The sequence below is a fragment of the Botrytis byssoidea genome (assembly GCF_014898295.1).
Source record: "Botrytis byssoidea strain MUCL 94 chromosome Unknown BBYS_009, whole genome shotgun sequence".
Classification (NCBI taxonomy): domain Eukaryota; kingdom Fungi; phylum Ascomycota; class Leotiomycetes; order Helotiales; family Sclerotiniaceae; genus Botrytis; species Botrytis byssoidea.
Genome location: NW_024065850.1, coordinates 1,561,081 through 1,588,823, shown reverse-complemented (window position 1 = coordinate 1,588,823; position 27,743 = coordinate 1,561,081). Strand labels below are relative to the sequence as shown.

The 27,743-nt window shown below is 40.3% G+C and overlaps 5 protein-coding genes across 5 annotated transcripts; 2 read left to right on the top strand and 3 right to left on the bottom strand.

Moving 5' to 3' along the window:
* The first annotated feature begins 44 nt into the window (after positions 1-44).
* Positions 45-5,438, top strand: EAE97_005608 (uncharacterized protein). The gene is made up of 2 exons (XM_038876120.1): positions 45-3,775; positions 3,827-5,438. The coding sequence occupies exons 1-2, from the start codon at positions 362-364 to the stop codon at positions 4,985-4,987; spliced, it is 4,575 nt and encodes a 1,524-aa protein (XP_038733457.1). The 5' UTR covers positions 45-361; the 3' UTR covers positions 4,988-5,438.
* Positions 5,439-6,452: 1,014 nt separating this feature from the next.
* EAE97_005607 (uncharacterized protein) lies at positions 6,453-8,419 on the bottom strand (the record flags this gene model as incomplete). Its single annotated transcript, XM_038876119.1, has 2 exons — positions 6,453-7,546; positions 7,597-8,419. 2 exons carry the CDS (start codon positions 8,417-8,419, stop codon positions 6,453-6,455), a joined length of 1,917 nt encoding a protein of 638 aa, XP_038733456.1.
* Positions 8,420-17,380: 8,961 nt separating this feature from the next.
* Positions 17,381-18,676, bottom strand: EAE97_005606 (uncharacterized protein). Its single transcript, XM_038876118.1, has 2 exons — positions 18,216-18,676; positions 17,381-18,166 (listed from the first exon to the last, which is right to left on the bottom strand). Exons 1-2 carry the CDS (start codon positions 18,533-18,535, stop codon positions 17,551-17,553), a joined length of 936 nt encoding a protein of 311 aa, XP_038733455.1. The 5' UTR covers positions 18,536-18,676; the 3' UTR covers positions 17,381-17,550.
* A 4,311-nt stretch (positions 18,677-22,987) lies between these two features.
* On the bottom strand, positions 22,988-24,023 carry EAE97_005605 (uncharacterized protein). Its single transcript, XM_038876117.1, has 2 exons — positions 23,845-24,023; positions 22,988-23,789 (listed from the first exon to the last, which is right to left on the bottom strand). The coding sequence occupies exons 1-2, from the start codon at positions 23,907-23,909 to the stop codon at positions 23,114-23,116; spliced, it is 741 nt and encodes a 246-aa protein (XP_038733454.1). The 5' UTR covers positions 23,910-24,023; the 3' UTR covers positions 22,988-23,113.
* Positions 24,024-26,073: 2,050 nt separating this feature from the next.
* On the top strand, positions 26,074-27,006 carry EAE97_005604 (uncharacterized protein; the record flags this gene model as incomplete). The annotated part of the gene is made up of 1 exon (XM_038876116.1): positions 26,074-27,006. One exon carries the CDS (start codon positions 26,074-26,076, stop codon positions 27,004-27,006), a length of 933 nt encoding a protein of 310 aa, XP_038733453.1.
* Positions 27,007-27,743: the final 737 nt, after the last annotated feature.

The window sequence follows — 27,743 nt, the reverse complement described above, 5'->3', positions numbered from 1 at the left end:
AACTTTCTTGTTGACAACGAATAACGATTTTATATGCATGCACGTCAATTCTTGAAAAAACTCACGGCGGAGCAAAAAGTGAATATTGAAAACCTCTTGATTGATATTCTTTGAATATTGCGGCAACGAGAACATGCTATACAAATCATACGATCAATTTCTCATTGCCTCACCAACTCCCTAGACTTGTTTGTTCCTTGCTGCTATCATCATTTCAGCCAGTTCAATTTATCCACTACGGTCGAGCGCATTACTCCTGACGAAAAAATAAACACAGCATATAGCATAGCATACGAAACCTGCGACCAAGTACAGATAAATATACGGCGAATGCGACGCGTTGGACTATCTGCAAGGCAAGATGGCGGAGGGAGACGATTACACAATGTCGAGTTTGTCAACAATGTCGGAAACTGATTCACGGCCACGAACTGCACGACAGGATTCGGAAAACGAAGCTTTCACATTTCATAATATTGGCGACTTGGTGGCAGATAGAAGTGATAATGACGATTCGATATCTTTAAACTCACAAGCTTTCGAGCAGAATAATCGAACGGAATCTTACGACCATAGGAATCTACCTACTTTGTCTCCTCCCACTGATAGCAGTGTACTTTATGCACATAGCGACAATGGAGATAATCGAAGTGAAGGTCTGCTGAGTGCCGTGGATGCAAAGGCAATGGAACAACACTTGGATAATGTCGAGTCAAGTTTCCTCCCGAGTGTTTCACCAATTGGTAAAAATGGCAAGGCTGGTGCCGATGATACATATTTATTTGATGCGGGTCGGAATGATGAAAAGTCCCCCGCAATGGAAACACAAACTCCTAAGAGGAAGACATTTGCAATTAATGAAAATAGGGGCCATGGTTCTCCGACACCCTCTTCACCTCCCACACCAGATGGTGCATACAAGACTCCAGGCCCTGCCCCTCGATATTCTGTGCAAGGAGAACACGATGATTCGGAACAAATTGGAAACACGACTTCTAACCTCGAAACTCTTTCGTCCTCCCCAACAGCCGCTGCCGCTGCAAGAACCATATCACGAGCCATGTCAATGGCAAGCATGGGAGAGAATTCCGAAACAGCAGCACAATCTACCTCTCAATCACAGCAACAATCAGATGAGGAAGAGGACATGGAAGCCACACCCACAAGATCGCGCCAAAATTTACGTGCATTTGTTCAATCGGTGAATGATAGCTCAAGCCTACCCCACGAATCACCGGCTAGGAGTACAAACAAACATTTAACAGTCGATGCCGGTACGACTCCAGGGGCCGCACTTTCAACACGCAATACAACTAGACCCAAATTTCTTACCAGTCGACATTCAAGTCAGCGATCTTCGGTGTCCTCTTCTATAACAAATTCTGAAAATCAAGACGATCGAAGCGATGTGACAGTTGGTGCAGATTATGCTTTGCAATCCGGCGGCGCACTTCCTTCCGGGGGGTTATCTAGAAGTGGAAGTATGACTTTATCTAGGACTATAAGCCTGGGAAGTATGGCATCTGGTATTGACGAAGGTGGTGATTCATTTGGAAGAGTGGATGGACCACTGGCGACACTGGCTGAAGAAGATTCAACGCGCGGGAGGAGTGAAAACCAGACAAATTCTGCTCCAGAAACACCTCGTGCATCTAGTCGACCCATGGACCCACCTACTGATACAATCATTGCACGCCACGTTCGCAATGTCCAAGTGCCCGAATCAATGGCCAAAGACTTTCGTACGAAGCATGGCGTACATACACCCAGCAAGTCGGCAAGCTTTGCAGCATCCGCTCTGGGCCAAAGAACTGGTAAGAATTTAACTTTGAAGGAACAGAGCAGCACGATCGAAAGACTATCTAAGGAGAATTTTGACTTGAAATTGAAAGTTATGTTTCTCAGTGATCGATTAGACAAGCTTTCTGAGGAAGGTGTGAAGGAAATGATATCCGAGAATGTTGAGCTGAAGACAGGTCTAGCCGTCATGCAAAGAGATAACAAAGCTCTTCGTAAAAAGGTAAAAGACCTTGAGAAACAACTTAAAGATGACGAAGACCGACCATCTACAGCTCGATCAGGTACATCTACAGAAGGAAGTCAGAAGTGGTATCAAGAAGGTGCTTTTGAACGGGAGGAGGAGCTTCTTTACTTACGAGAGAAGGTTGAAGAATATGTGACGGAAATTGAGAGGTTGAGGAATGAAAGTCTTGCTCGAGAAAACGAGAAGAGAAATCTTACAGATTTGGTTCGTACAATGGGTGAAAGGCGAGGTCAAGATATTGAAACACGTGAAGAAATGGATGTCTGGAAAGATCTCCTTGAGCAAGAAACTGCCCGCAGAGAGCAAAGCGATGATGAGATAAAAGCTCTTCGAGAAGAGATTTTCCGACTGAAATCAGAGACGGCCACCGGAGGACAAGGATTGAGTCACACGACCAATATTTACAACATCACAAAGAGACGTGTCGGATCGCCTTCGAGATCTAATTCTAATATGTCTGATCGCATGACAGATGACAGGAATGGTACATATAGCTCAGCAAGCACGTTAGCCGAGGAGATCAAACGGGACAATGAACAGCTTCGACATGAAAATGCAGAGCTAAGACGAGAAGTTGGAGCACAGACATCAATGCTGACTTCAAGAAACCGCGAGAAAGAACGCCTTTATCAAGAAATCGAGGAGTTAAAGCTTGGCCAAAGAAGAGGTGGTACATCGGTGGCCGGCGAGAGCATATTTGAACGATCAGCATCACGAGCACACGAACGATCATCATCCAGGACTAGTGCGGGTACCAGACAGACGAGTATGAATGAGGCTGAACGGGAAGATTTTGAAAATAAGCAAGCCGAACTTCGAGACAGAATCAACAGCCTCAAGATACACAATCAAGACTTACAACGTGAACTCGAGTCTTGTATGGAAGATTTTGAGACTGCCGTGGAGCACAAGAAGGAAGCCGAAGGTCTAGCTCAAGAATTGCAAGAAGCCTTGGATGTTGCCGAGAATGATTTACTCACCATGCAAGCAGACCGAGATGAAGCACTTCAAGGTCAAGAGGAAGCAGAACTGATGTTCGAATCTTTACGTAAAGAAGCACAAGAGGAGCTTGATGGTTTTGCTGCGGAACAAGAAGAAGCTAATGCTGAGATTGAACGTCTTTCAGCTGAGGTCGCTGATGAGAAAGAGAACTTCAATGCGTTGCAGAATGAGATGAGAGAGATGAGTGATATAGTTGTTAGGCTTGAGGATGATCACGAAAGAAAATCTAAAAAGATTCAAGATCTTGAAAGAGAATTGGATGAAGCCAATAGAGAACTTGAGGAAATCGAGAAGAATTATGTCGAATCTAACGAAAAGGTCAATCGATTGAATGTGCAGCAAGAATCGAGTCAAAATGAAATTGCATTTCTCCGGGAAGAACAGGATGGAGATAAGATCAAGATTGGGGATCTCGAGGCCGCTATTCGAAACTTGGAGAATGCACTTCATGAAGAGCAAGAACGTTCTAGAGAACTTGATGAACGTCTCCATGAGGAAAGACATCAAAGAGAAATTGTTGCTAGTCAAGAAAAGCAAGAAGTTCAACAATTTGTCAATGATCTTAATCGTGAAGCAACGACCGCTAAGGATGAAGCTAGAAGATTACGAAAGAATCTTACTTCAAGAGAAGTGGAGGCTGCAGAGTGGAAGCAGAGGCTTATGGAACTTGAGAGTAATCTCAGGGAAGCTCTTGGTGATCTGAACGGTACCAGGTCAAGTCTATTGAATGTAAGTTTACCTCATCTCATTCTTTCGTGGGTTCTAAGCTAATTTCTACAGTCCATCGCAAAACTTCAACGTGAACTCGAAAATACCATTCGAGATTTAGACTCTACCAAAGCTTCTCTCGCCGAAAAGGAACGTATGATCAAACAACGTGATGACCTCTTGGAGTCTCACGCTCTTGAGTCTCGCAAACTGGCCGATATGCTAGACAAAGAACGACAAACTCATCGTCTCACCAAAAATCAATACGAAACATCCCAAAAGACATCCTCTCACACAACTCGCACTCTCTCACAACAAGAATCTCGTGTTCTAGAACTCGAAACTTCACGTCAACAAGATAGGAGAAAAATAGCACAACTAGAAAACAACTTCAAAGAACAACTTACGGAGAGAAATAACTTGCTCCTAGGTTTATGGGGTAGACTTTCAAGTCTTTGTGGTACAGATTGGTCTCATAATAATTCCCTCATTAATGGTCGTGCACTTCCATCTCTCGAGGCTGTTTCTACCATGTTCCCAGGTTTCTCAAAGAACTTGTTAGCAGCAGTCAAAACAATCGAAACATTAGTTGGTGACTTCAGAGGAAGGGTCAAGGATCTAGATAGAAGATTGTGGAAAGAATACTCGACCCTTGAAAATCGATTTGAGATGCAGACGAAGAAATTGGACAGGTTGGAAACGATGGCAAGGAGTGCAGTGCCATTTAGTAGTATGGATAGTAGGGCGGAAGTGGTCAAGTTGAAGGACTTGAATAGGTCTTTGAAAACGGAACTTTCAAGTTTAAAGGCTGCCAATGACAGATCTGGGGCTTACGAAACTTCTACTTCGCCGTCACCATCTATTCCCACTGGACCTCGTCGTCGCATCGATAACTCTCTATCCAGATCCTCGACCATGACACGTCACTCCTCTGCAGCTTCAAATTCTCGATCGCAATCTCAAGCGAATGGAGAGATGAACACGCCAACGCGGTCAAACACGTTGACGCGAGTTGAAAGCAGTACAGGTGAGCCAAGAGACGAGGAATATAAACCTGATTTGCGCTGGCAAGTTAGATTACAGGAATTGGAGTATAAGTTGAAGGCAGAAAGAGAAGCGAGGAAATTGGATCGTACGAGTGCGGCGCAGAGATTGAGGGAAAAGGATAGGGAGAATAAGGAATTGCAAGAGGAGATGGAGAGGGGAAGGGTTAGAGGAGAGAGGGGAAAGTGAAGGGAATAAGGGGCTTGATAAATTCGAGGAAAAAACGTAGTGGCTTAGGGCAAGGGAGTTGAATGAAGATAGGAAGGAGTATAGGCGTAGGTGAATGGAAAAGGCGAACAGGGATAGGAATGGGAAAGGAAATATAGACTCATGAGGGATATATCAAAGAAATGGTCTAAACGGGCAGGCAAGCAGACAGAATGGCGTTTTCGGCTCTCGTGATATCTTTCTTGGGTGTACGTATGTATGCATTTTGTATGTATGTAGCACAGCGCGGCGCATGGCGTTTGGCGTTTGACGTGGATGCGGATGTGGATGCGGATGTGAGGGTGGGTTGATTGAGGATGCGAAAGGTTGACAGTACTCGTGCTCATACTCGAATGAGAGAGGGAAGGAGAGAAGGGGAAGGAAGGAATGAAATGGTATGAAATTCAACGAAATGAAGTTCAACAAAACTCAATGAAATGCAGATGATTAACTATCTACCTATCTTTCCATTTATGAGAACTTGTGAGTGAAACACAGTGCTTTTGTTGATATCATTTGAGTGGAGTTGAGCCGATTCGACTAGAGCAGAGTAGAGTATAGTAGGCTCGTGTGCTCTCTCTTATTATTATATTATCTCATCTAAACCACTTGCCTAGGCAGTCAATTAGAACTAAAAGTTTGTGGGAACATATATATATATATATAGTTTTGTTATATAAATACAATAAGGTAAGGGGTGCGTGGGTAAATAGGTGGGTAAGTAGGTAGGTAGGTAGGTAGGTAACTATATCAAGAATCATTATTTCAATTATGAGTCTTCGTTTACCAACTAATAAACTTTCCCTCGCCTGTTATCCATTCTCCCAATCATACAAGGCACAAGACAAGAGCTACGCGATATTTACGTACAAATTAGTTTATTCGCTCATCAATTCTCAAAATTACAAAGAATTTCCATACATCTAAACTTTGAAGCTAATCCATTTCATCTCATCTCATCTCATCATCGAGATTCTTTCTATCTAATCTATGGGTATAATCACTACAAGTACCGTACTCATTTCCTCCTTAGTTTTCGCCTATTTTCGCTCATCACAAAAAGATAATCATCGCTCGAAAATCAACACACACACACACACCCTTTATCTCTGTTTCGTCCTTTTCTTCTTTCTCTCTATCAACCGTCTTAATCTTTCCTGGTCTAAAAGCCCATTCTCTTCAAAATTCCCAAATTTTCAATACCAAAAAACGCCCCGACTCATTGTTTGAGTCATTTCCATTACACCATTCGCCACCCGCTTTGGATTCCTCAAAAACGCTGTTTTACATGCGATACGCATGCAATTCCCTATGCCAGTCATTCTTCCAGCCGAAAAGAATGAAAGCCCTATCCCATAAAGCAAAAAAAAGAAAAAAAAAGAATCGAAGAAACGTCCCCACCTCTCCTCGACCACCTTTCCTCACTCCTCTTCTCAAAAAAGTCCCATCACAAGAGATCTTTCACAAATCCCAAATTTGTTCTATTATCATTAGAGACGCGTGCGTACTCCAACAATAACCTCAACACATATATCTGCATATCCTCTCTCCTCAACACTTTGTTCGCCCACTCTTGTCCTGCCATTGCGATTCTCTCCGCTTCCTTATCATGTCCTTCAATTCTAAAGTTCTCTCCTTCATAACCTAAGAAATATTGCATGATACCATAGAAATCCATAAATCTATTATCCATTGGTACAAAATGCTTCCAAGCAATCAGTCGTGAATCGTGCCATTCGCGGAAAATAGTTGCTTTGATTGGTAAACTCGAAGAAAGTAAGAAACCTCGATATCTTCCGGAGAAGGAATTGCCATCAATGTCAGGAATATACTTATTCTTGAATTGTTCACTCATTTTTCGTCCTTCCTTGATCGAGAAATATGGATCTGTGTAAGGACATGTCCCATCTTTTCGATTTTCATTACACATCAATTCGATGAATGCTGTATCAGACCATTCATTTACCCAATCCCCCAAACGATTTTCTTGTTGTGCACCGATATTGTAGATCGAAGTTGGAAGGGCGAAATTTGGAGGAATAGTTTCCCAAGACTCGGCTCGAGATACTGATGTGTGATTTGTCATGGAGACGAAGCGATGTCGTTGAAATCCTTTCCAATTATCTTCTTTGTTTCGTCCTCCGGTAGCAACACCTCTCCAAATGGCCTTGTTTAATTTTTGATACCAAGGAACTCCATGATCTTCACCACCTGTAAATCTCTCCTCTTTCACCCAATACATTGGTGCCGGTAATAAAATTTCGTTGTTCGTTGGAAGTTTGGAACCCCCGAAAAGAGGGTATAACTCTTGAGTGGAAGAAATTGAGAGAGGATTAATCATCATTCCATGAAGAGATTGTAAATCTGGTTGATGACAAAAGTCGGCCGAGAGACTATGATTCGAAACATAACCTTTATAAGTATGTAAAGAAGAATGAGCCATAGAAATAGCAGGTGTTTTCGAAAAGTCGGCCATCACTTCAGCTCGACGTGCAAGACTATCCGGATGACAACCTCTGGCAGCAATTTTCCAGTAGGGACCTAATAAAGTCAATCAACCACCCACGAAATCTATCACTTTCTGAACATACCTGAGGTTTCCCATTCTCTTACCGGTGCGTCTGGTTCCCCACTTCCAGCACGTCTTGGAGCAGGCAAACTTCCATAATCCTGAGATACCACATTGATATCTGCAAGTTGCCTGGTAGCTCTCTCAACTTCCATATTCTCATTAATCAATTCCCATTGAGCCACCATTCTTGGTTCATCCATGGCATTGAGTGGAATATCCATATCTGGTAAATCTTTTTGTATGGTTCCAATCAATTGCAACCAAATTTGTGTCCAGAACCAGTCACTATCAGCCGTTGCATTACCATTTCGAATACTTATCACCATGCCAGCATCTCTAGCCTGTGTTCTCATTCTCGCTGGAGTCACTCCCCAATATGGACCTAAATCATGATAGATTTGATCAAAGAAATCCTCCACCATGACGGCGTTATTTTCCTGGGCAAATTTAAACCATGCGTCAAATCCTGGAGGTGGATGTCTCCCTCTTCGTTTGCGATATTCTGCTGCGGCGGCATTCAGATCGTGACTTTCTTTTTGCAATAATTCATCAAAAGTCTTTTCTGCGTTGGCGATTAAAGTATCGATGGGATGTTCTTGCTTCGGTTTGGCAATGGGTAATTCGTTATTGGAAAGAGATCCCGGGTATGGTGTGGACGATACTTTTGATGTTGGAGTATCAGGTACTGTGGGGGTTACACATGTGAAAGATGACGATTCTGATGAACTTTTAAAGTAAAAGACCAGGAGGAGGACTCCTATTGCGCCCATGATATATCGTAGGAAACCTCCAGGTCTTCTAGGAGGGCCAGGGTACGTCATTAGAATGGGTGAAGATGGCATTCTTCAATGAGGATATATGATTGTGAGAGAATTGGTTGAGAGAAGGGAAAAGGAAAAAGTATAGAAATTGAATCTGGACCCTGAGTGTGAGTGGATAGCTTGGAAATTTGGCGATGAGCCGAAGCTATAAGATGGATGGCGGTTTGCGAGAGGATCGGGTAGCCTAGAATTCGGATGAAAAAACTAACTCAAGTTGGAAAGGATGGCGTGAAAAAGATAAAGACGTTTGAGAAAGTGTTGAAGGTTACACGATGGAAAAAAGGAAAAGAAAAGAAAAGAAAAGAATGTGAAGGATAATAATATCCAGTGTGGCGTGAGTGAGGTGTGAAGTGCGTAAGATGATTGCGAGAAGAGTAAAGAGTCAAGAGTCAAGAGTGATAATCTTGAATTGGTGGATATTCGTTCGTTGGTTCTTTCCTGGTACTTTCTAGTGTGAAAGGTGCCGCGTTGACAGATGCAATTAAGTGGAGAAGGGATGGGATGGGATGGGATGGGATGGGATGGGATGGATATAAAGGAGAAGAGAGAGTGAGAGAGATACGATCGATACGATATGATGGTACTCTAGAAATGAATGAATGAATTGAGTATAATTTCTCTCTCTAAAATCTCCTGAAAGGTTTAGATCATAACCATTTCGTGATTTGGGATCGACGTGAAATTTGATATGTGGTGGTGAAGGGAAAGACGTAGTAAGCACGGGCGATATGACGACTATCAATTCATTTGATTTGAATTGATTTGAGGATGAGGATGAGGATGAGGATGAGGATGATTTTCGATTATTGTTGATAGAGATTGAAGATGGAGAAGTAGAATGTTTCTTCTCCACCAAGAAATTGATCTAGTTTTTCAATCATGTAGGGTGGATGATGGATGATGGATGATGGATGATGGATGATGGATGATGGATGATGGATGATGAATGATGGATTGAAGAGACGAGACGAGAGAAGACCAGAGAGAAAGCAGAAAAGAAAGAAAGGGAATAGTAAATTGATAAAAGATTAACTAACTAACAGTAAAAATGATGGGACTTTTAGCTCCAGGTAACTTACAGAGTAGGCAAGAGGGGGAAGCGTTTAAAGAAGTGGATACAGACAGATGAAGGGAATATGATATTCGAGTTTAATATCAAGGGGGTTTCCTGGAAGCATTGAAGTGAAGTTTGGTCTGGAGACCTCGTCAATTGAAGGGTTTCTTCGATTATTGTTGACCTTTTCTATTTTCATTTTCTACTCTACTCTCTACTCTCTATACTTATTATTGAATGGTATGAAAAGAGGTTCTTCTGGATTGTTTGAGAAATCATTACCATTCACCGTCGGAGTGATTTGTTTTTTCTCAGGTGTCGAGGGTGTCGAGGGTGTCGAGGGTGTCGAGGGTGTGCTTCAGATAGATTACGAAATGACGATTCCCTTGTTTCCCTTCCCATTGATCTTCGTGATCTTCTATTTCAAAAGGCGTATTAGGTGAAGAGACATAGTACCGGTCGGTATATGATTGATTGTGTAATGTGACTTGAAAGATTCAGATATACTAGGTATATCTTATCGATTCAGATATACTAGGAAATTCTTTGAATGAGTTGAATGCTTTCCGGGTAAAGCTTCTCTGTATATTTATTGAATATATTAAATTAATATATTAAATTAATATATTAATATATTAAATAATACTCGGAAATCGTATATCCTATAACATGATCGGATCTCATACATTCATTCATATACCTAGTCCTCTGTATAATATACACAAACACAAACAATCACCCTCGCACCAACCAACACATCCAAACCCTCACATCCATGTACCTTCATATCCATCTTAATTGATTCATCTAACTTATCTTATTTTCATATCTATCTTCTTAATTTCCTCATTCCTCATTCTCCACGGCATGTTGATCTCCTGGATTAAGATTATCTCTCAATTCTCTCCTCTTCCTCCCACAGAGCGTGAGATATTAATATAATTATTTCATATAATTTTATATCTCATAGTTATATATAACTATATATATATATATATAAGTTATAATCAACGCCTGGCGTCAGGGGAAAAAGAAAAGTCGTGCACGTGCAGGTGCAGCCCTGGAGGGCGAGAGGGCCAAGGAGATGGGCGTTGTGGGGTGAAGTGGCTCGAGTGGTAAGGATAATCATTGGTTGATGCATTTGTATTATATGTAATCTTACGATAGGTAACCTTAGATATGGTGATGGTGTACTCCAGTTGTGTAAAGATATTTATTTATTTATTTATTTATTTATTTATTTATTTATTTATTTATTTATTTATTTATTTATTTATTTATTTATTTATTTATTTATTTATTTATTTATTTATTTATTTATTTATTTATTTATTTATTTATTTATTTATTTATTTATTTATTTATTTATTTATTTATTTATTTATTTATTTATTCCTCCTTTTTATAGGAAAGTATGTAACTAGGTAATTATTGATACTCGAGTACACTTTTCATTGTTATATAAAAATCTCACAGTGTAAGATCTTGTAATATATATACTCGAACAATATATATATACAATACAATACAATACAATACAATACAATACAATACAATACAATACAATACAATACAATACAATACAATACAATACACATCATATCTTTCAATACATTCATCCCTTCAAACTCATCAATCATATTCCCTCCTTTCAACACATTCATCCATCACTGATCAACATCAAAACGTTACACACTTACCACTTACCACTAATCCCTCTTCTCCCTTCTCTATGGTGCTAACCCTCCCCATCTCTTGAAACGCATTATGAATCAACCCATCAACCCATCAACCAATCATTTTTCACTCTTCTTTTCATCTCACCCATCCAAAAGTCATGATGGATGACGAATCTCTTCTTCTGTCGTCTGAGTACACTTTGACTAACAATTTATTACTACTACATTGGAGAATTGATGATTTGGGATGGGAGCATTCATATTCAATCACTTCGTTCGATTCGCTCTTCCATACAAATGTAACCCAATCACCAATCACCAATTCCCCTTCATTCCATCTCTTCCGTTTCTCTTCTCTCCTCTTCTCTTCCTCTCTCAATTCTACATACCTACTTAGTATATATCACTCCAAACCACCTCGACCCCTTCCATCTCCTTCAAAACTTCCACTACATGCAGCAACCCATATATTAACACTAAACATCTAATAGTAGCATAGCATAACATAACATAGCATCGCATAGCATAACTGAAACCAAACAATCACCCATCTAAAAATAATCTCATCCAAACTTCCCATCCACCTACTGTCTGTCTATCATATCTATCTTTATCCATCTCCTGCCCTCTCTCTCAAACTCACCCTAATATATAAATATATATATAAGTAAATAAATAAATAATCTGTAAATAAATCAAGCTTTCCTCCATCGTTTCACATCACATCAAGCATTAACTCACCAACCCATCCGAATCCTTCCCTTCATCGTTTCACATCACACACATCACATCACATCAAATCAAGCATTAGGTAACTCACCAACCAACCCATCCGAATCCTTCCCTCCTGCCCGGGAAATGCTTATTGTGCTACCTAGTTGATACCTCTATCTGTATTTTACCTGTGTGACTTTATTTCTTCTGTTGTAATGTGTTATGTTGTGTTATGTTGTGTTTGTAGATTGGTTCTAGATTTTTTTGGATGTTTCATAGTGATACGCCGAGAGGGTGTGTACATATATATGGTATGGATGGGTAAGTACCTAAGTATATGGAAATGCAACGTAATGCAGTACAACATAACATAACACGACACACATAACAATCTAGAATTTCGATATTCCATATTTATTAATATTCTGCTTTGTCTCTACTGATCTGATATAACACGATAGATAGATAAGGAGGCACAATTTATCCATCTAACAAGCGAGTATAGAATTTATTAAATAGCTATTAAATAGCTATAGATAAAACGGGAGAGAGGTCTTTCGTGAGTATGAAAATTCGATCTGGAATAGATAGTGATACTGATATATTTAGGTATCTTTTCAATGCTACAAACCTCTGGTGTAGGTATTTTCTTTATATTTTAGTCGGAAACTTGTTATAATGTAATTTATTAGTATATAGGCTATATTAGTATATGGGTTATTTGAAAACATATCAAAATCAATTCTTTTTAATATTCTTATTTTAATAATTGATTATTATTTTGAAAAAAAAAAAGAATAAAAGATAATAATAGAAAATAAGTTTTTTATAAATTTAGTATTTATATAAAAATTTCGATTATTTTATAAAGAAAATGGAAATTGTTATGATTTTTGTTACAAAAATATTATTTCTATAATAATTATTATAATAATTCTATTTTCCAATAAATATTTCAAATTTTATAATATTTGTATAATTAAATTTTCAAATTTTCAAATCTTATAAAATTATATTATTAAATAAAGAAAATGTATAATTATATATAAACGAATTTTGTATACAAAAAGGGGTGGCCTATATAATAATATAGCCTATATACTAATAAACTACATTATATAGACTTATATTTGCGAAGTATATACTAGGTACTTGTATGAATATAAGAGAGTATTCATCATGTGACATCCTAGTATTCGATCAATTGCAATTATCTCAAATACTTCTTCATCTTAGTGTTTTCAATATATCGCATATATAATGATAATTGCAGCTATGAATTCATCTCTCTCTCTCTCCATATCATCTACGTTCCCCCGCTACTACCCCCTCTACCCCAAACCCCCTAAATATCCTCTTTCATATAAAAAAACACAGCTAGCTAGGCGAGATGGATATTAATAAGTATAGACATATCATAGATCTACTGTCTGGATTTTAAATATGTTTACTGTTTACTATTTACTATCGATATTCTACACATGTAATATCCAGTATATGAACTTCCCAAAATATTCTAGGTAATACCTGGATATCTACCTATCTGATTATTTTAAACGCAATATTACGCGCGGAAATTGTTCGATTATGATTGTTTTATTTTATACTTGTAGAGGGCTTTTAAGGGGTGAGGGGTTGGAGGATGGATGTTAAATTTGGAAGTTGGATGTTGCATGTTGCATATTGAAGAATGAATGTTAAGTGTTGGAGAATGAATATTGGATTTTGATATTAGCTGTTGATATCTACTCATATTTATATCTTATGTTATAATCATTTGAATAGGTGGTTAACAGGTAAAACATAGTAAGTTATATACTATATACTTCATCCTATTTCTATTCTATACTCTAGATTCTCTACTTCAAACTTTTTACTCAATACTCGATATTACAACCTCACATATTATCTAAAGCCGAATTTGTATATCTTTGTTTCGACTCTTTAGCTTTAGTTTTGGTGTTCTTTTTTTAGGAGAAAAAGGTTCGTCGCGTTTTGAATTGATCTTATAGATGCTGGGAGCGGGGAGGAGGGGTTGTTTAATTATGGGGATGTGATGATGGGGATGTGATGATGGGGATGTGATGATGGGGATGTGATGATGGGGATGTGATGATAGGATAAGGGAGGAGATGAGAAGGGAGAAGGAAATGTATGATGAGTTGATAGATAGGTAGATATGCGTGTATGCCTATAGATAGGAATAGTTCTCTTGTATTTCTCTTTCTTTCCCTCTTTCTCTCATCAATACTACAATGAAGTGCAAGCGCGCGGAAATCTTACCTCCTAGGTACGTAAGTATATTACCTCTCTTTCTGTTTACTATTATATTCCCTTCTTACTATTTTTCAGCGTGTTAGATTTAGTCGCCATTCTCATTCTCTGTTCTGTTTCATTTTTCTTTACTTCCCTCTCCTGCCTACCACTTTGTGAGGAATTCCACCCATTGTATATACAAAGAACAAGAAGTGTAAGAAGATAATGGATATCGAATTTGAAATTTACCAGGGTACAAGTTGGAGTTGGACAGGCTAGTACCAGTTATCTCATCTATATCTACCACGCATGTACTCACAAAATTCCACCTATACAACCGCCCCATCTCCCAAAAAGTGCTCTTATATAGTATACCAATCTCATTTGAATAATATTTCCAACCGATATACACAATATGACTAGGAGATTCATTCCAGGGCACCATGATGCTCTTGAACTTCCAGATCTTGATCATGACTAAAATCTATACATCCTCCATTCTCCATTCTCCTGGCTTCACGAAAAAGACGTGCGGAGTTACTCATAGTCAAAATTACTAGTGAATTAAGATAGATGCGAGAATAATAAAGTCCAATAAGTAACATGAGGATTATTCCGTGCCCGGGTTCAGCAATCAGATTTTGATTTTGAGCTACATATATGGAAAATTTTATATCTAAGGTTATTTTTTTGACGACTATATACATATTACTATTGATAGATGTCCAATATGCATTACACAATCTTCGATAACTCGAGTATTCCAACTCACTGCTTTCAATCTTCTCAGAGTTTGTTATCTTTCCTTTCTCTGACGCCCTTTCTTATAGGGCTTTCCCCTCGATTATACGCTGTATACTGGGTGGGCTGGGCCATAGCATATAGATTGTCATTTTGTGAATAGTTGGATAAACGTTTTCTTCTAGACAATGGTGTTTTGGTTTTTGGGTTTGCTGATTAGGTTGTTTCCGGAGGAATGTGAAGATCAGTCGGTGAGAGAAAATGACTCAGAAAACATGAGATGGTAATTGAGATAAGCGATGGTGAAAAGGGGGATCTTTGAGTTTGCTAGCGAAAATCACAACTATCATTTTAAATTCCTCATTGGCGCCTGAAAATGATGCAACAGTTATCAAAGAATTGGAAAAATTCACTGGTAATATCGATGTGGTGTTATCTATCATGCTTATCTTCTAGGTTTCGATAAAAAATATCGACAGTAAACAGGTCATGTAATCGTCTCAAATTACCTTGCGATATAGCGGCTTAAATTAACCCTACCTTAGGATCTGCCACAAACAGAGTTTTCTTCTTGAATCGGTATTCCAACTGGTCTTTGTTTCATGTTCGGAATCTTGGTATTCACAGATGTAGGAAATAAAAGGAGACACTTCCTATCCACTTATATACTTCCATTTCTCATCTTCTCTCGAGACGATTGATATTTGAAGATAGAATTTGATATTACTCATCCCTCCTTTCTATCTCGATCCGAGGCTAGGTATCTAGATCGCGGATCAGGCTAGATACATCGAGCCCCGCATATTTTCTTTTTCAACTCATATCTACCATTCACTGCAACCTCCACACACTCTCCCATCCACTGATCTATAAAAAGATAAACAAATCTCAGATTTTAGGATCGATAACGAGCTAATGGGAGGAGAACCAAGCCATAAGAGAATACCGATCTATCCTTTATCTCCTCGCCACTCAGGCTCAATCTAAGGTGATGTTTTGAAAAGTTCCAAGACGTATCATTTATTTCACGGATATGTGCATCTTGCCAATTGATAGAGATAATGAATATTGGATGACAATAGTTATTAGGAATCATGACAGCGGCAATGTATATTGCAATACGGGTGACAACAATTTTTTTTTATCGTTATATATATAAGAGTGATGTTCATCAGTAGCCACGAAAATCCCAATCCTGCACTACCTGCCCGTTTTTCCGCGGGAACCACACAATGAAACAGGTAATAGTTCTAGTTTCGGAAAACAAAAGAAACCCAAAGTTTTCATGGTCGTCCATCCTCGACATCAAGTAAATTTCGAGAAGTGATTTATACTAGAGTCGGGATCGAGCGCTCAATCGCCGTGTACTTTGTTTCGCCTTCAGTTCTTTGGGATACTAAGATGTGATTGTCTACGTGATGTTATTGATTCTCTTGGGAATGGACAGAGCATCAGGATAAGCGATACGGATATAAAAGAGACCGAATATACTATTTATTCTCCTTCAATTTTACGCATTATCCCACTAAAGACGAGTTGGAAGGGTGTCATCCTTCACTATGTTGAGTTTTAGGGTCGTGGCTTGATTGGTAAAGCAAGGGAACAAAGGAATCCAATTTGTGTGAAGTGAAGGTTATGAAGTTCATGTAATTCAGTCTTGCAACGTATAACGGCAACAACAACGAATGCTTTTCGATGATGACGATATCTCGAGAGACAGCGAGAACAGCTTTTATCCCAAATTTGAGACAGCATGATATGAATAAGATAAAGTCACAAACTCACAGCAAGAATCGGATATATTGAATCAAGATCGGGGCAAGAGACAAACACTTCAACATCTCTCGATACTCAAGTTTCCAATCAAATGAATACCAATTTCTCAATGTCCAGCATACTCAAACACAAAGTTCATTGTTCTGTAGAACCAGTTTATTCTTATAGAAGTTCAATCTCCAGGCGAACTTCTGGTATACTTAGGTGCAAGGAAACATTATCGTGTCAATAATAAGTGGTGAATTTTGATTTACTACTAGATCATTGATGATCTGAAAATTCGGATATTCCCCACCGAAGGAGACTTATAAAAAGCCTGGGAAAAATATTTTGAAATTTTTAGCCTGGAAGAGGATAAGCCGACGAATTATCCATTCAGGAAACACAGCGTAGTGAAAGTAAAAGTTCTTGACAGCTTCGTGGTCTACTAAATCATTTGCGTTAAGATTTTTCTCTTACTTCACCTTGATATTCTGTACGCGTTAGAAGTATAAATGAGTAGAGGTTTACCATCAAACCCGTTAAAACTTCGAATATTTGACAGCAAACTATTGGCAGAGAACGATCTAGAATAAACCAAGCGATACATTGACAATACTGAAAACTATAGACGAAAAGAAATAAACGACGGGAAGATCTCATCTAGCTGTCTCTGATGTAAACGCTTCCCTCTGGCCCGCTTGGCTGATAGTCCCATGGAAGGAAACGTGTCTTTTAAAAGTTATGTGTCTTTGAGTGAGAGAGGATGGACCACTTGATTTTCTTATAGACGAAATTTGATTATCAGCTGTAGAATAGGAGTAGAAAACAAATTTAGTGAATGTAAAATTTTGATATTTTAATCTCTAAACATAAACCATTGTCCTTTTCCCGCTCGCAATTCTTCCTGTTGCTGGCTGAACACCACAATAACGGACTTCTTCACCCGGCTCTTACAATATCTTGTAAATTCCCTTGTGATCGTGAGCCTTCAAATTTGCATGCATTTGTTTCGCCTCAGCTGCCTGCATCATCAATGGAAAGACGTCACTCCCACTAACCACCAAACTTTTCCCTCTTGCCATCGCTATCTTATCATCCACGCTAAAGCCCATAGCCATTCCACTGGAAGGTTTATTATGCTTTGCCAATGTACTTTCATAAAGTGCAACCGCATCAGTCCATTCCTTCTCAGCACCCCACATACCGGGCAGTCCCATACTAATTCTCGCATCCAATGAGCCTAGCCAGACCGAATCAATATTTTCGCCGCATTCGGTAAGAATAGCATCGAGATTGTGAATTGCTTGGAGAGTTTCAATTTGAATTATTATGGCGGCTTGGTTATTTACGTTTTCCCAAATGGACTTGGAGGGATCGATGGTGGTGTCTGAGATACCCATTAGGTATCGAGCTGGAGGTGCTGAACGAGTACCATTTCGAACGGCGCCGAATTTGGCGGACGAGATGATTTGTTTGGCTTGTTCTACTGTATCGACTTGGGGGACGAGAATAGAGGCACCAGCATCTAGGGCATAGCCTATTGATGCGTGGCCATGGCCTGACACACTACATATTATCAGTATAGCCTTCTGAATATAATTATATGGAAACGTACCGAACGATTGCAAAACTCTTTCCCTCACTCATAAATTGAACATCATGCACCATTTGCGTCATAGTTTCCACACTCATGGATGTATGTTCCCAATCAATCCACACACAATCATAGCCCAATTGAGCTGCTACTTTTGCGATAGGTGGAGACGGTAAACCGACAAAGAAACCAACTAGTGGTGCGATCTTTCCATCGTGTGCATCGCGGATAGCATCACGAGCTCTATGAGGTTGGAGAAGGGAGGGAGCTCTGTAAGCTAAGACTCCTTCATGAGAACTGGAGGCATTACCGTTTGTTAACGAGTCAATAAGGGCGTTCATGGTGAAATGAGTTGTGAGATTGAATTATCTTGAATGAAGAAGGGATGAATGGATGAGATAGACTTCACTTTCCTTGACATCCTCCCCCTTTTATATCATTCGGACACGGCATAATCGTATGTTCATCGAACAGTTGGTAATCATTTCCTATATCACCATTATCAGAACATCGCTGCATCCATCCCTCTCGTAACACAACTGTTGATATCCAACAATAATTGACGTAGAGTGGGCCCATGCTCATGTTCAAGTGCTTACAATAGCGTCGTTACGAGGTACGTACATAGTGAGACTGTCGTTAGTGTGTGGGGCGTTGGATTATAGATTTAGGGTGTGGTCCGCCATGCGGTGGAATTCCGAGTGGCTAGAGACGCTAGAGATCCCTGTTTGATGTGCTGATACTCATAGTTATTGATAGCCTGAAAGACAAGTGCTTACGATAGATATTTTATATTGCAAACGATTCTCAGTTGGGTAAAAGGTATGCACGCTGAGTGATTATGAATAAGACGATGATTAAATGATCGGTCATTTTGTTGCACAACATATGAACTTGGAATAGACAATTAGTTCGTCACTTGGCTTATTTGGTTCGAATTCATTCGCTGCAAACATTGTTCTTCGTCCCGTGCATCAGCCCTACCTAGCAATGGTCCAGAACGTTACACGATCTGAGCCACTTCTATCACTTTGTAAGCCTTTGATTAATCAAACTACTAACCTTATCATATCTCACCGCCCAGATACATCGTATATTGTCTGAGATTCCCCAAAATATTAGTGTTCCAGGGTTTGACATGTATCAATCGTGTGCTAAGCAAATCATAAGGATACAATTATGCGTGGGGCAATAACTGCCACGGAGCACTGCTTGCCGATTCGCTTACCAACCTCATCTTGAGCACCCCATTCCCATTCACATGCTCGAGACATGCTAATAGGCTTTCTATAAATATTTGCCTTGTCATCCACACAGTCATCGTGGAGCCCTAACTCCACAATCACCTTGACTCCATCTAAGAGTTCAGAAACATGGAGAAACGAAGAGAGCCCGGAGTCCGCGGTAAAGTATAGTCACTCCCCCATGCATGTACAAGCTTAATACAACGCCATTGTTACTCTACGGTGGGGAATCAGTACTCTATTGGGGCATTATGGGAAGGTACAAGTATCTGAAGACCTCCACCTCCGCCGAGGAACGGAAACGGTATCAGATTTTCAAGTCGTATTTGCCATTGTGTCAGCGGGGTTAATCGGTCGAATGGTGGGTTATCTCCATATTTATAGTAGGTCTTCGGAATTGCTGTTTGTTTTATTTCCATTCCCGATCCAATCTTGATGTCATGCTTTCCATCCTTTATAGACGAACGCTTTCAAACTTGCTCTTGAATGAGACCATTGGTGACTGGCTTGCGGTCCAATACGATCTTGACATCTCCAGCAAGAGTGATAATATATCCACAATTAATACGTTGCCAATGCCTCTTTTCATCATAATATCGGAACCTCGACGCAGAGAAACGTGTTTAGAAATAAAGTTCCCAACACTCCAAGCTAAGAGCGTTGAGTAGAATGGTGGAAGAATCTCATCGAGCAAATTGATGAATGCCGACGATGACTTTGAGAGCGGCTGTGCAAGTGGGGCAGTAAAAAGCAGCTCCGGTGGGATCATGAATATATCTCTAGAGTTGAAGGCAGAATGTGGGTGGAAGATTCTATCTTCTTGAAGGTCAAACCTGGACCTTCTTTTCACCAAGAGTAGAGACATTTTCACGCCCATGCTCTCTTTCATTCTTGCTTAGGACTACACAACAGTTCAACAACCAAAAGTCTCCAGAGCAAGCTCATTTACACAGACAAAGTTTAGAACCAACAAATGAACTATAAAGTCATATTTGACCGTGATATGGACTTGCGATGAGGGTATAACTTAGCCGTCATGAACTGTATGCATGATGCAGGAGCCTACTTGAGGTATGCAGCTAATAGCGTATTACATGTTATTGTCCATCTTGTTGTACCATATATAGGATACCGTGGTTGATATTCACTTTCGAAAGATGGATGTATCAAACTGATCAATGACAATGATAATGCTCCATCAAGGCTAGCGATGTTACACTCCCGCTATCAAAATGTTCTGTCCTTTCGTGTAGAAGTCTATCAATCGAAATCAGCTTTCCGGGGCATATTACGAACTTCTAGCAATTGACCTCAATAAAGAATGCATGGCGAAGTCATCAAGCCTGCCTGGTGATGCGGAAGTATAACATTTACCTAGAGAGGTCAAAGTTGAGGAGTACATGTTATTTGTACTTTCCAACCTTCCTTTTCGGTCCCGAGTGGGAACGACTTAGCGAATCTCGAAGTGCCGCATCACATCTTTAGTTGATATTGGAGAAGTACATAACTTGGGCTGTATTGCCTTTCATACGTTCCTCAATATTGTACGTACCACAGCGAAAGAATGAGGCAAGATCTGTCTTTGAGATGGGCAAGATGAAATATCCCAATCTGGCACAATGCTTAGCACAAAGATAGGTCGGTCCTCAATTTTCATATCATCTACATCAGTGATGGTGTATAGTCGTGGCAACAATATGGCTCAAAATAGCGACAACGAGGAGGTTAGTAAAGCATACAGTCGCACTTAGATCAGATGACTGAGGGGCAGGAAGAAGCGCGTAGGTTTAATCAAAATATGACTTGATTTGCGTCTTCGCTGGAAAATACAGCTCACCATACTTGACTCCAAGTGTGTCTTCATTCGTTTCGCATTAGTTGAAGCAGGCGGATTATCCTATGGGACAGTTAATCACGTTGTACGTTAGCGAACAACCATAGTTTTATGGGGCGGAGATTTCTGAGTATAAAAGTCGTAGTTGCAACGATGGAAGACTATGTATGCATATTCCATCAACTCAAACGTAACATAGCAATGCAGTTCTACTTTCTGTGAGTAATACGACAGTGAAAGTAACCTATTAATCTTCCCAGAGAACTCTTACGTTGACCCCAACAACTAGAATGAGGGTTTCCGACCTTTGCTTCTGTATTCACTTGCAGACTATGGTGAGAACAGAAAGTGACTGATGAAGAAACACGGAGTGTCATACCTTCGACAACATTGAAAAGTTACTAACAATGCCAGTATTTGTGCCACATACATCCCAAACACACGGTTCTAGCTAGAATATAATAGTATCTTCATTCAACTACAACCCCAGAAAAGATAGATATCCTTAACCTAGGCACTCTAGTACGTCGTTGAATCCGTTGAAAGTCGATTTCTTCGCTCGGATCTACACACAAAGAAATCGGGATCTCAAGCAATGGGAGATATTTATATACTGACATGGGGCTAGCTAGTGTAGATACGAGTGAATTTACAAGTTCAGCAAGTGGAGGCTAAATTCAAAAATCATGAGACACGAGGCGTGATAGTATCAGGGAAGAGCATCAGATTTCCACACCTTTTGTAGCTTTCATACTTAAATGCAAGGGCTAATCAAGAAGTCAAGAATACAGTGGGAACACCCTGTGCAGACGGTCACGAAACAATAGTCGACATACACTGGTCATCCACATCGAGGGCCTTAATTTGGTAACGAATCTGTGTGTAATGCGGGTAGAAGTCGCCTCTTGTACGACGGTTATGCTACTGATAGTAGGAATAAATACAATATGAGGGTAAGGAATTCGACTGGTAGCAAGCCGGAAGAATGACAATCAAGTATACACCTACTAGCGATCAAAATAGTGATAACAAGAAATTCAATGCCATTACCAAAAACTATTAGCATTCAACTTGGATCCCAGTGGACCTCGGAGAAGATGTGGGAAAGTGAAGCAGCATATACGTAGCAGGGTGACATGAGAAAAAGTGGCAAGGAAACACAGGAGGTAGATATGAAGACCAGGTAGAAATCTTTTTCGGTTTGCGTGAGGTATGCAAATATATTCGAATCTTTTAAATTGCTGCTGAGTAGATGGAGACATAAAGCCAACTCGCTTGCGGATAAGTGTATCTTGTGTTAAATACTATGAATGTAATAGTAGGAGTTTCTGACTTCACTACCTATTTATAACAGGGGATTTGTGAAATTAATCATCACTGCTCTCGAAATGGAGAAAGCGAGATAGGTCAGGATCAGTAAGTGACATGCCATGATCAAATTTAAGAGCGAGGTTGAACTAAATATTGAAATAGTTCATTTGAAACTTGTGAACTTTGGGCTCAGTTCAAGTGGTGGAAGACATAATCTGGAGCGTACGACCAAATTGTAAGGTCCCAACCTAAGTCGAATCAAACTAGAAATATCGAAAGGAACTGATGGGCGGATTTTAGTTCCAGCGATCTCTCTCCATGAATAGACCTCTTCCGTAACGAGCAATCACTACCAGTGTCTGACAAGGGAGCAAAATTCGAAAAACACCAACAAGTCAAAAGTATCACGAATGGAAGCAAAATATGACAACAACTCCATAATCCGGGTATCAAAAAATATACAGCGTCATAAATCGTGAACTCAAATGGAGATACTCATCCCACCATGCTCAGAGTCAGTACCTGGGAGCTCATCTTAATAATCCTCCTAGATCCCTTTCCATCCCAGTTACCCTCTCTTCTAATGCCTTCTTCTTCATTTCCAGCTCCCTGATCTCCCTCTCCTCTCTCCTCAAGTCTTCATCCGTAATCTCTATCTCCGATGGCTCCTCGTTCACCTGCTGATTGTCCTCCTCGCCACTCTCAGTATCATTCCCTCTGTTCATCCTCTCTAATTCTCTTGTCTGTTTCTGCACCTTCTGTTCGTGCCGCTTCACGCTCTCTCTTAATTGCGCATATCTACTGCGTAAACCTCTTATTCTCTCTGGAACCCCTTGTACAGGATATACTCCATTCAATTTCTCCGCTCCCTTCAATAAAACTTCGATATCAATTTCCCCCTTCCCAGTCTCAGTTTTGCGAACTTGAGAATGCAACTCTGCGCCAAGTACAGCAGCAACAGCGGTATTTCGCCGAGGTGCTCGACCGTTAGGACCAGACGCAGGAGCTACTTCGCCGGATGTTACATTGAAGACTGTTTGGCGGCGGGACTTGGATGGTTTGGGCTCGGGAGCTATCTGGGTTGGAGGTGGTGGGGGCGGAGGTACAGAAAAGAGGGCGCGCTCATGAGGTTCCGTGTCGCGAATTAGGGCGGTGATGTCTTGATTGGAGAGGAGAGCATTGGTAAAGATCTGAGGAGGGGGAAAGCTGTGGTAGCGGGGTTAGTGGCTCAAATTGGGCTGAAAGACGAGCAGATACTTACGGTAATGAAGCTATTGAATCCGCCGAGAGAGCAATTTGCTCCAGATGTCTTTCGAGTAAAGACATTGTAGAAGTCTCAGTGTGTGCAGTATCGCGTGGTTGGACGATTGATGGGTTTGAAGGTTATCAATATCTAAAGTCATTATTTACAATCACTAGGTACTTCATAATTATCGGCAAGGGTATCAAGACGCGGGACAACAACAAAATCCCGACACCGGATTATTAGATAATCATTTGAAGCAGAGCACCAGTGGGTGTACGGACTCACGGGACAGTACAAAAATGAACTTGTAAATATCTTTTGATATATTGAACCATTTATTTTAAAATTTGTTATATTTCTTGAATAAAGATAAAATAATCAAAATACAAATTCTGATATCAAACAATTGAAGAATGGATTTATTGAAAATATTGAAAATTGGGAAGTGTCCCGTCAGTCCATGCACCCACTGGTGGAGGGCTGCAGAGGACGCGTAAAACTGGGTTGTCCAATCTAATCACATGATATGCACTTCTCTTCTTCAATCACGAATCACATCTTGACTTTTCTTCCCTTGCCCAATGCAAATCTTCTGCACCTTTCACGACAACATGATGTATTCCACTTGTATTTGTATCTTTCTTGTCTCCTATACCGGTATACATATACGTTCTCTCTCTCCCGCCTTTCTCTTCTCTTAGATAGTTTCGATCGATCCGAACAACGCATTTTCGACTTTAATTTGAATCAACAATTGCAATTGGTAGATATATAATCGTTCAAGCATGAGAGATGCATTGTTTGCATATTATCTACCCTTGATAATTTTCGTCTTCCATAATCCCTATCGTCAATCTTTCTCTTCCAGTTTTCTTTTTCTTGTTTTCCAAATTTGATCATTGCTCAACTTTGATTGCTTTTTCTCCCGTTCATCTCTCACTGCTGCTTGTTGCTTATTTATCAATTTGGAGTTACTGACAACACATATATCGCAACACCATTATTTCTTTCTTGCCCTGGAGGATACTCGGAAAAGCCATGGTAGGATAGGATAAAGCTATTCCCTTTTCTTGAGGATTCAGAGTGAGTTTTCGTCTCGTCTCGAATATTTCACACGAGAGGGAAATTTGCTTTTTCATGCTTGGGAATGATCGAACGTTGCCATCCAATCCATCTTTCCATCCAATATAAACTTCCCCAGGGAGCCACCATACATATACATATTCCACATATCCAAACAATCCAACCAACTGACCGCATAGTGCATCAATGATCGATTGGTGGCATTGACGATTGACGACTCGCCGCCCACTACTCAGTTATCTACCGATACAACCATAAACTAAAGCACGCAAGAAAAAGCAACTCGTCATTAGTCTCTTCCCTTCTTTCGTTCATTGGTAAAGAAGCTTATTCCTTGGTTATTTCTGCCCAATACCTATAGACTGATTGATACCATCAACGGGTCCATTGTCCATATATCTCTTATCTTGCTTTGATTGAAAGTTGTTGGCTACTTCAACTTTCTTCCTCTTTCATCCAACTTCTTTCAATTCGAGGTTTACCCGAAGATTCGGGTCAAACTTTTTTCTCCTACCCCTCCAACGCTCCCAACTGGTTACCAGAACACCTCTTCTTCAGGGTATTGATCTACGGCATCAGTGAAGTGTGGAGACAAAAAAACGCATAAGATTATTCTTTCGGCTTCCCGCAACACGCACTTTTTTCTCTCGGAAAAACTTATATTATTTTTTTGGCCTTGAATGATATACGCATTTTCGAACGCCTCATCCTCAACATTTCGAAACAAGTTTGGTCCCCTTTTCATCTATCTAATGAATACCTGACGGTCTCAGTTCAATTGACCCACATTCAATTTCTTTTTATAATTGAATTCGATGTTTATCATTGGTCGCCTTGTTTACTTAGATCTACAAGTTACGCTGACCCTTGTATCTTCAACAAGGACCTTGTCCCTCAGATCCCTCGTTAACCAGCTCTGAGACCAGACTTATCCCCTTTTGACGGTTGACGATAGCCTCGAATCCATAATTGCGAGGCTTCTTGGCACCCCAAGCTCATTTCGAGATTATCATGAACTGTGACCCTCCAGATCTTCCTTCTCCTGCCAGGAGAGATTCACCACCAGTTCTTACACCTTGACCTCAATCGCAACATACACATCTTACGAAAATTTGATCACTTTGGTCTACCTGAGGAATCACGAAATTGCAGCTGTCAAACATGCGACCTACAACTCCCAATCTCAATTTCGCTCAAAGTGTTGGCCCTTCATCACCACCTGAGACCCCGACTAATTCCACCTTTACCTTCGCACCTCAACGGCCATCCATGAACTTTTCTCGTCCCTCACCTAAAACAAATGGGATTATACCCAATGGTCCAGGGCCTCATTTCAGCTACAATCGAGTCGAAGATTTGTCTCCACGATCTACTTCTCCCTCGTCCGAATCCTCGGGCAGCGCAAGTCCGCCGCGATCAGAGAGTTCCCAACGCGCGCAATCACCACTTTCATCGCCCATTCACAGGCATTCACGGGTAGTAGAAAAGGGCAATTTCACTTTGGAAGAAATAACAGACAGCGATCTTGAGGGCTACGATTGCGACGAGGAACTTATAATACGACCCCACCAATACGAAGACGCTGAGTCCGATGGAGGGCATATTGCGCCTATATCTACACCAGCCGAGCTCGATCCACACTTCATTAGTGATCTGCGCGACCTTACCGCACACGACTGCACAGACGCTTTTAACAATGAAGAACAAGATGGCTCGCCATTGGATGAGCATGAAGCTTGGGTACAGCGCAATCGGGAAGAACGTCGTCGTCGACGCCGCAGTTCAGCTACTGTACAAAAAAGATCACTTGCGCAAAGTATAGGGAGCGATACTGACGATGAGGATTTAAAGCCAGATCATATAAGCGCGAACGAGGCGGGATCTAGTGCTAGAAGACTACGAAGGAAAACATTCAATCATGGGGGAGACAAACGGGCGAGTCTTATATTTGATGATCCACCACCCCGGATTCCAGAATTGGAAGAACCAGATAGTTGCGAGGAAGTTCTTGAAGATGACACAGAATTGGACGACTTAAGAGAATTGCCATATTACATCTTGGATGAATCTATGGATATCGACTCTTCTTCTTGAAAGTAACAGGACTTCAGGGGCATAAACATTGTTAAATGAAGGATGATGAAGGTGTGCAGATCGGCGAGTATGGATATAAAAAGGGGGTGACGAATTAATGAATTATGAACAAGGCGGCATTTCATTGCATGGAGGCATAATATATATGACGGTAGCATATTATTCTCTACATTTTTGAGCGAGAGACTTATCACTGAGTGGATTTTTTCTTACGTTTGGTCCATTATTCATTCATCAAACATTGCATTGCATAGCGGATGTAAGGATAGCAGTACCGGCCAATAGAGCCCGGAATCCGGACTGAAACTCATGGTCTCGGGGTTTGTTTTATAGACTGGGTGGGGAGAGGACGAAACGGTCATGGCAAAAGATATAGGAGATTACAAATAGGTATACCTTTTATCGATATGAAAACCCTAGGCCACAGTATGTGGTTGTATTGGGGTATAGATCTTTTGAGGATCTGGGATCTGACATTGAAGTAGAAGTTGTTAAGACTTTGCACTTTGTATCATCTACACATTTGAGGAATTGAGAATTAGATATTGAAATCCAGATCTGGAAATATCGTCATCACCAAGCTGCCATGTTTGGCCTGACAGTCAGTAGTTGATATCTAGCTTCTCGTCCAGAACAGTGTGATAAAGGTAGCCAAACACGTATTTTGAAGATTTTAGATACTTAAATTTGCCTATGAGATAAGTTACATGTTAGAAAGAAGTCAATAAGAAAATTTT

What these genes read in the sequence shown, in the direction of transcription:
- EAE97_005608 (XM_038876120.1), top strand. Translation starts at nt 362, where the DNA reads ATGGCGGAGGGAGACGATTACACAATGTCGAGTTTGTCAACAATGTCG. An exon ending in CCAGGTCAAGTCTATTGAAT is followed by an intron (nt 3,776 to 3,826) that starts GTAAGTTTACCT and finishes TAATTTCTACAG; the next exon opens with TCCATCGCAAAACTTCAACG.
- EAE97_005606 (XM_038876118.1), bottom strand. Translation starts at nt 18,535, where the DNA reads ATGAACGCCCTTATTGACTCGTTAACAAACGGTAATGCCTCCAGTTCT. An exon ending in AAGAGTTTTGCAATCGTTCG is followed by an intron (nt 18,167 to 18,215) that starts GTACGTTTCCAT and finishes GATAATATGTAG; the next exon opens with TGTGTCAGGCCATGGCCACG.
- EAE97_005605 (XM_038876117.1), bottom strand. Translation starts at nt 23,909, where the DNA reads ATGTCTTTACTCGAAAGACATCTGGAGCAAATTGCTCTCTCGGCGGAT. An exon ending in GATTCAATAGCTTCATTACC is followed by an intron (nt 23,790 to 23,844) that starts GTAAGTATCTGC and finishes CCGCTACCACAG; the next exon opens with CTTTCCCCCTCCTCAGATCT.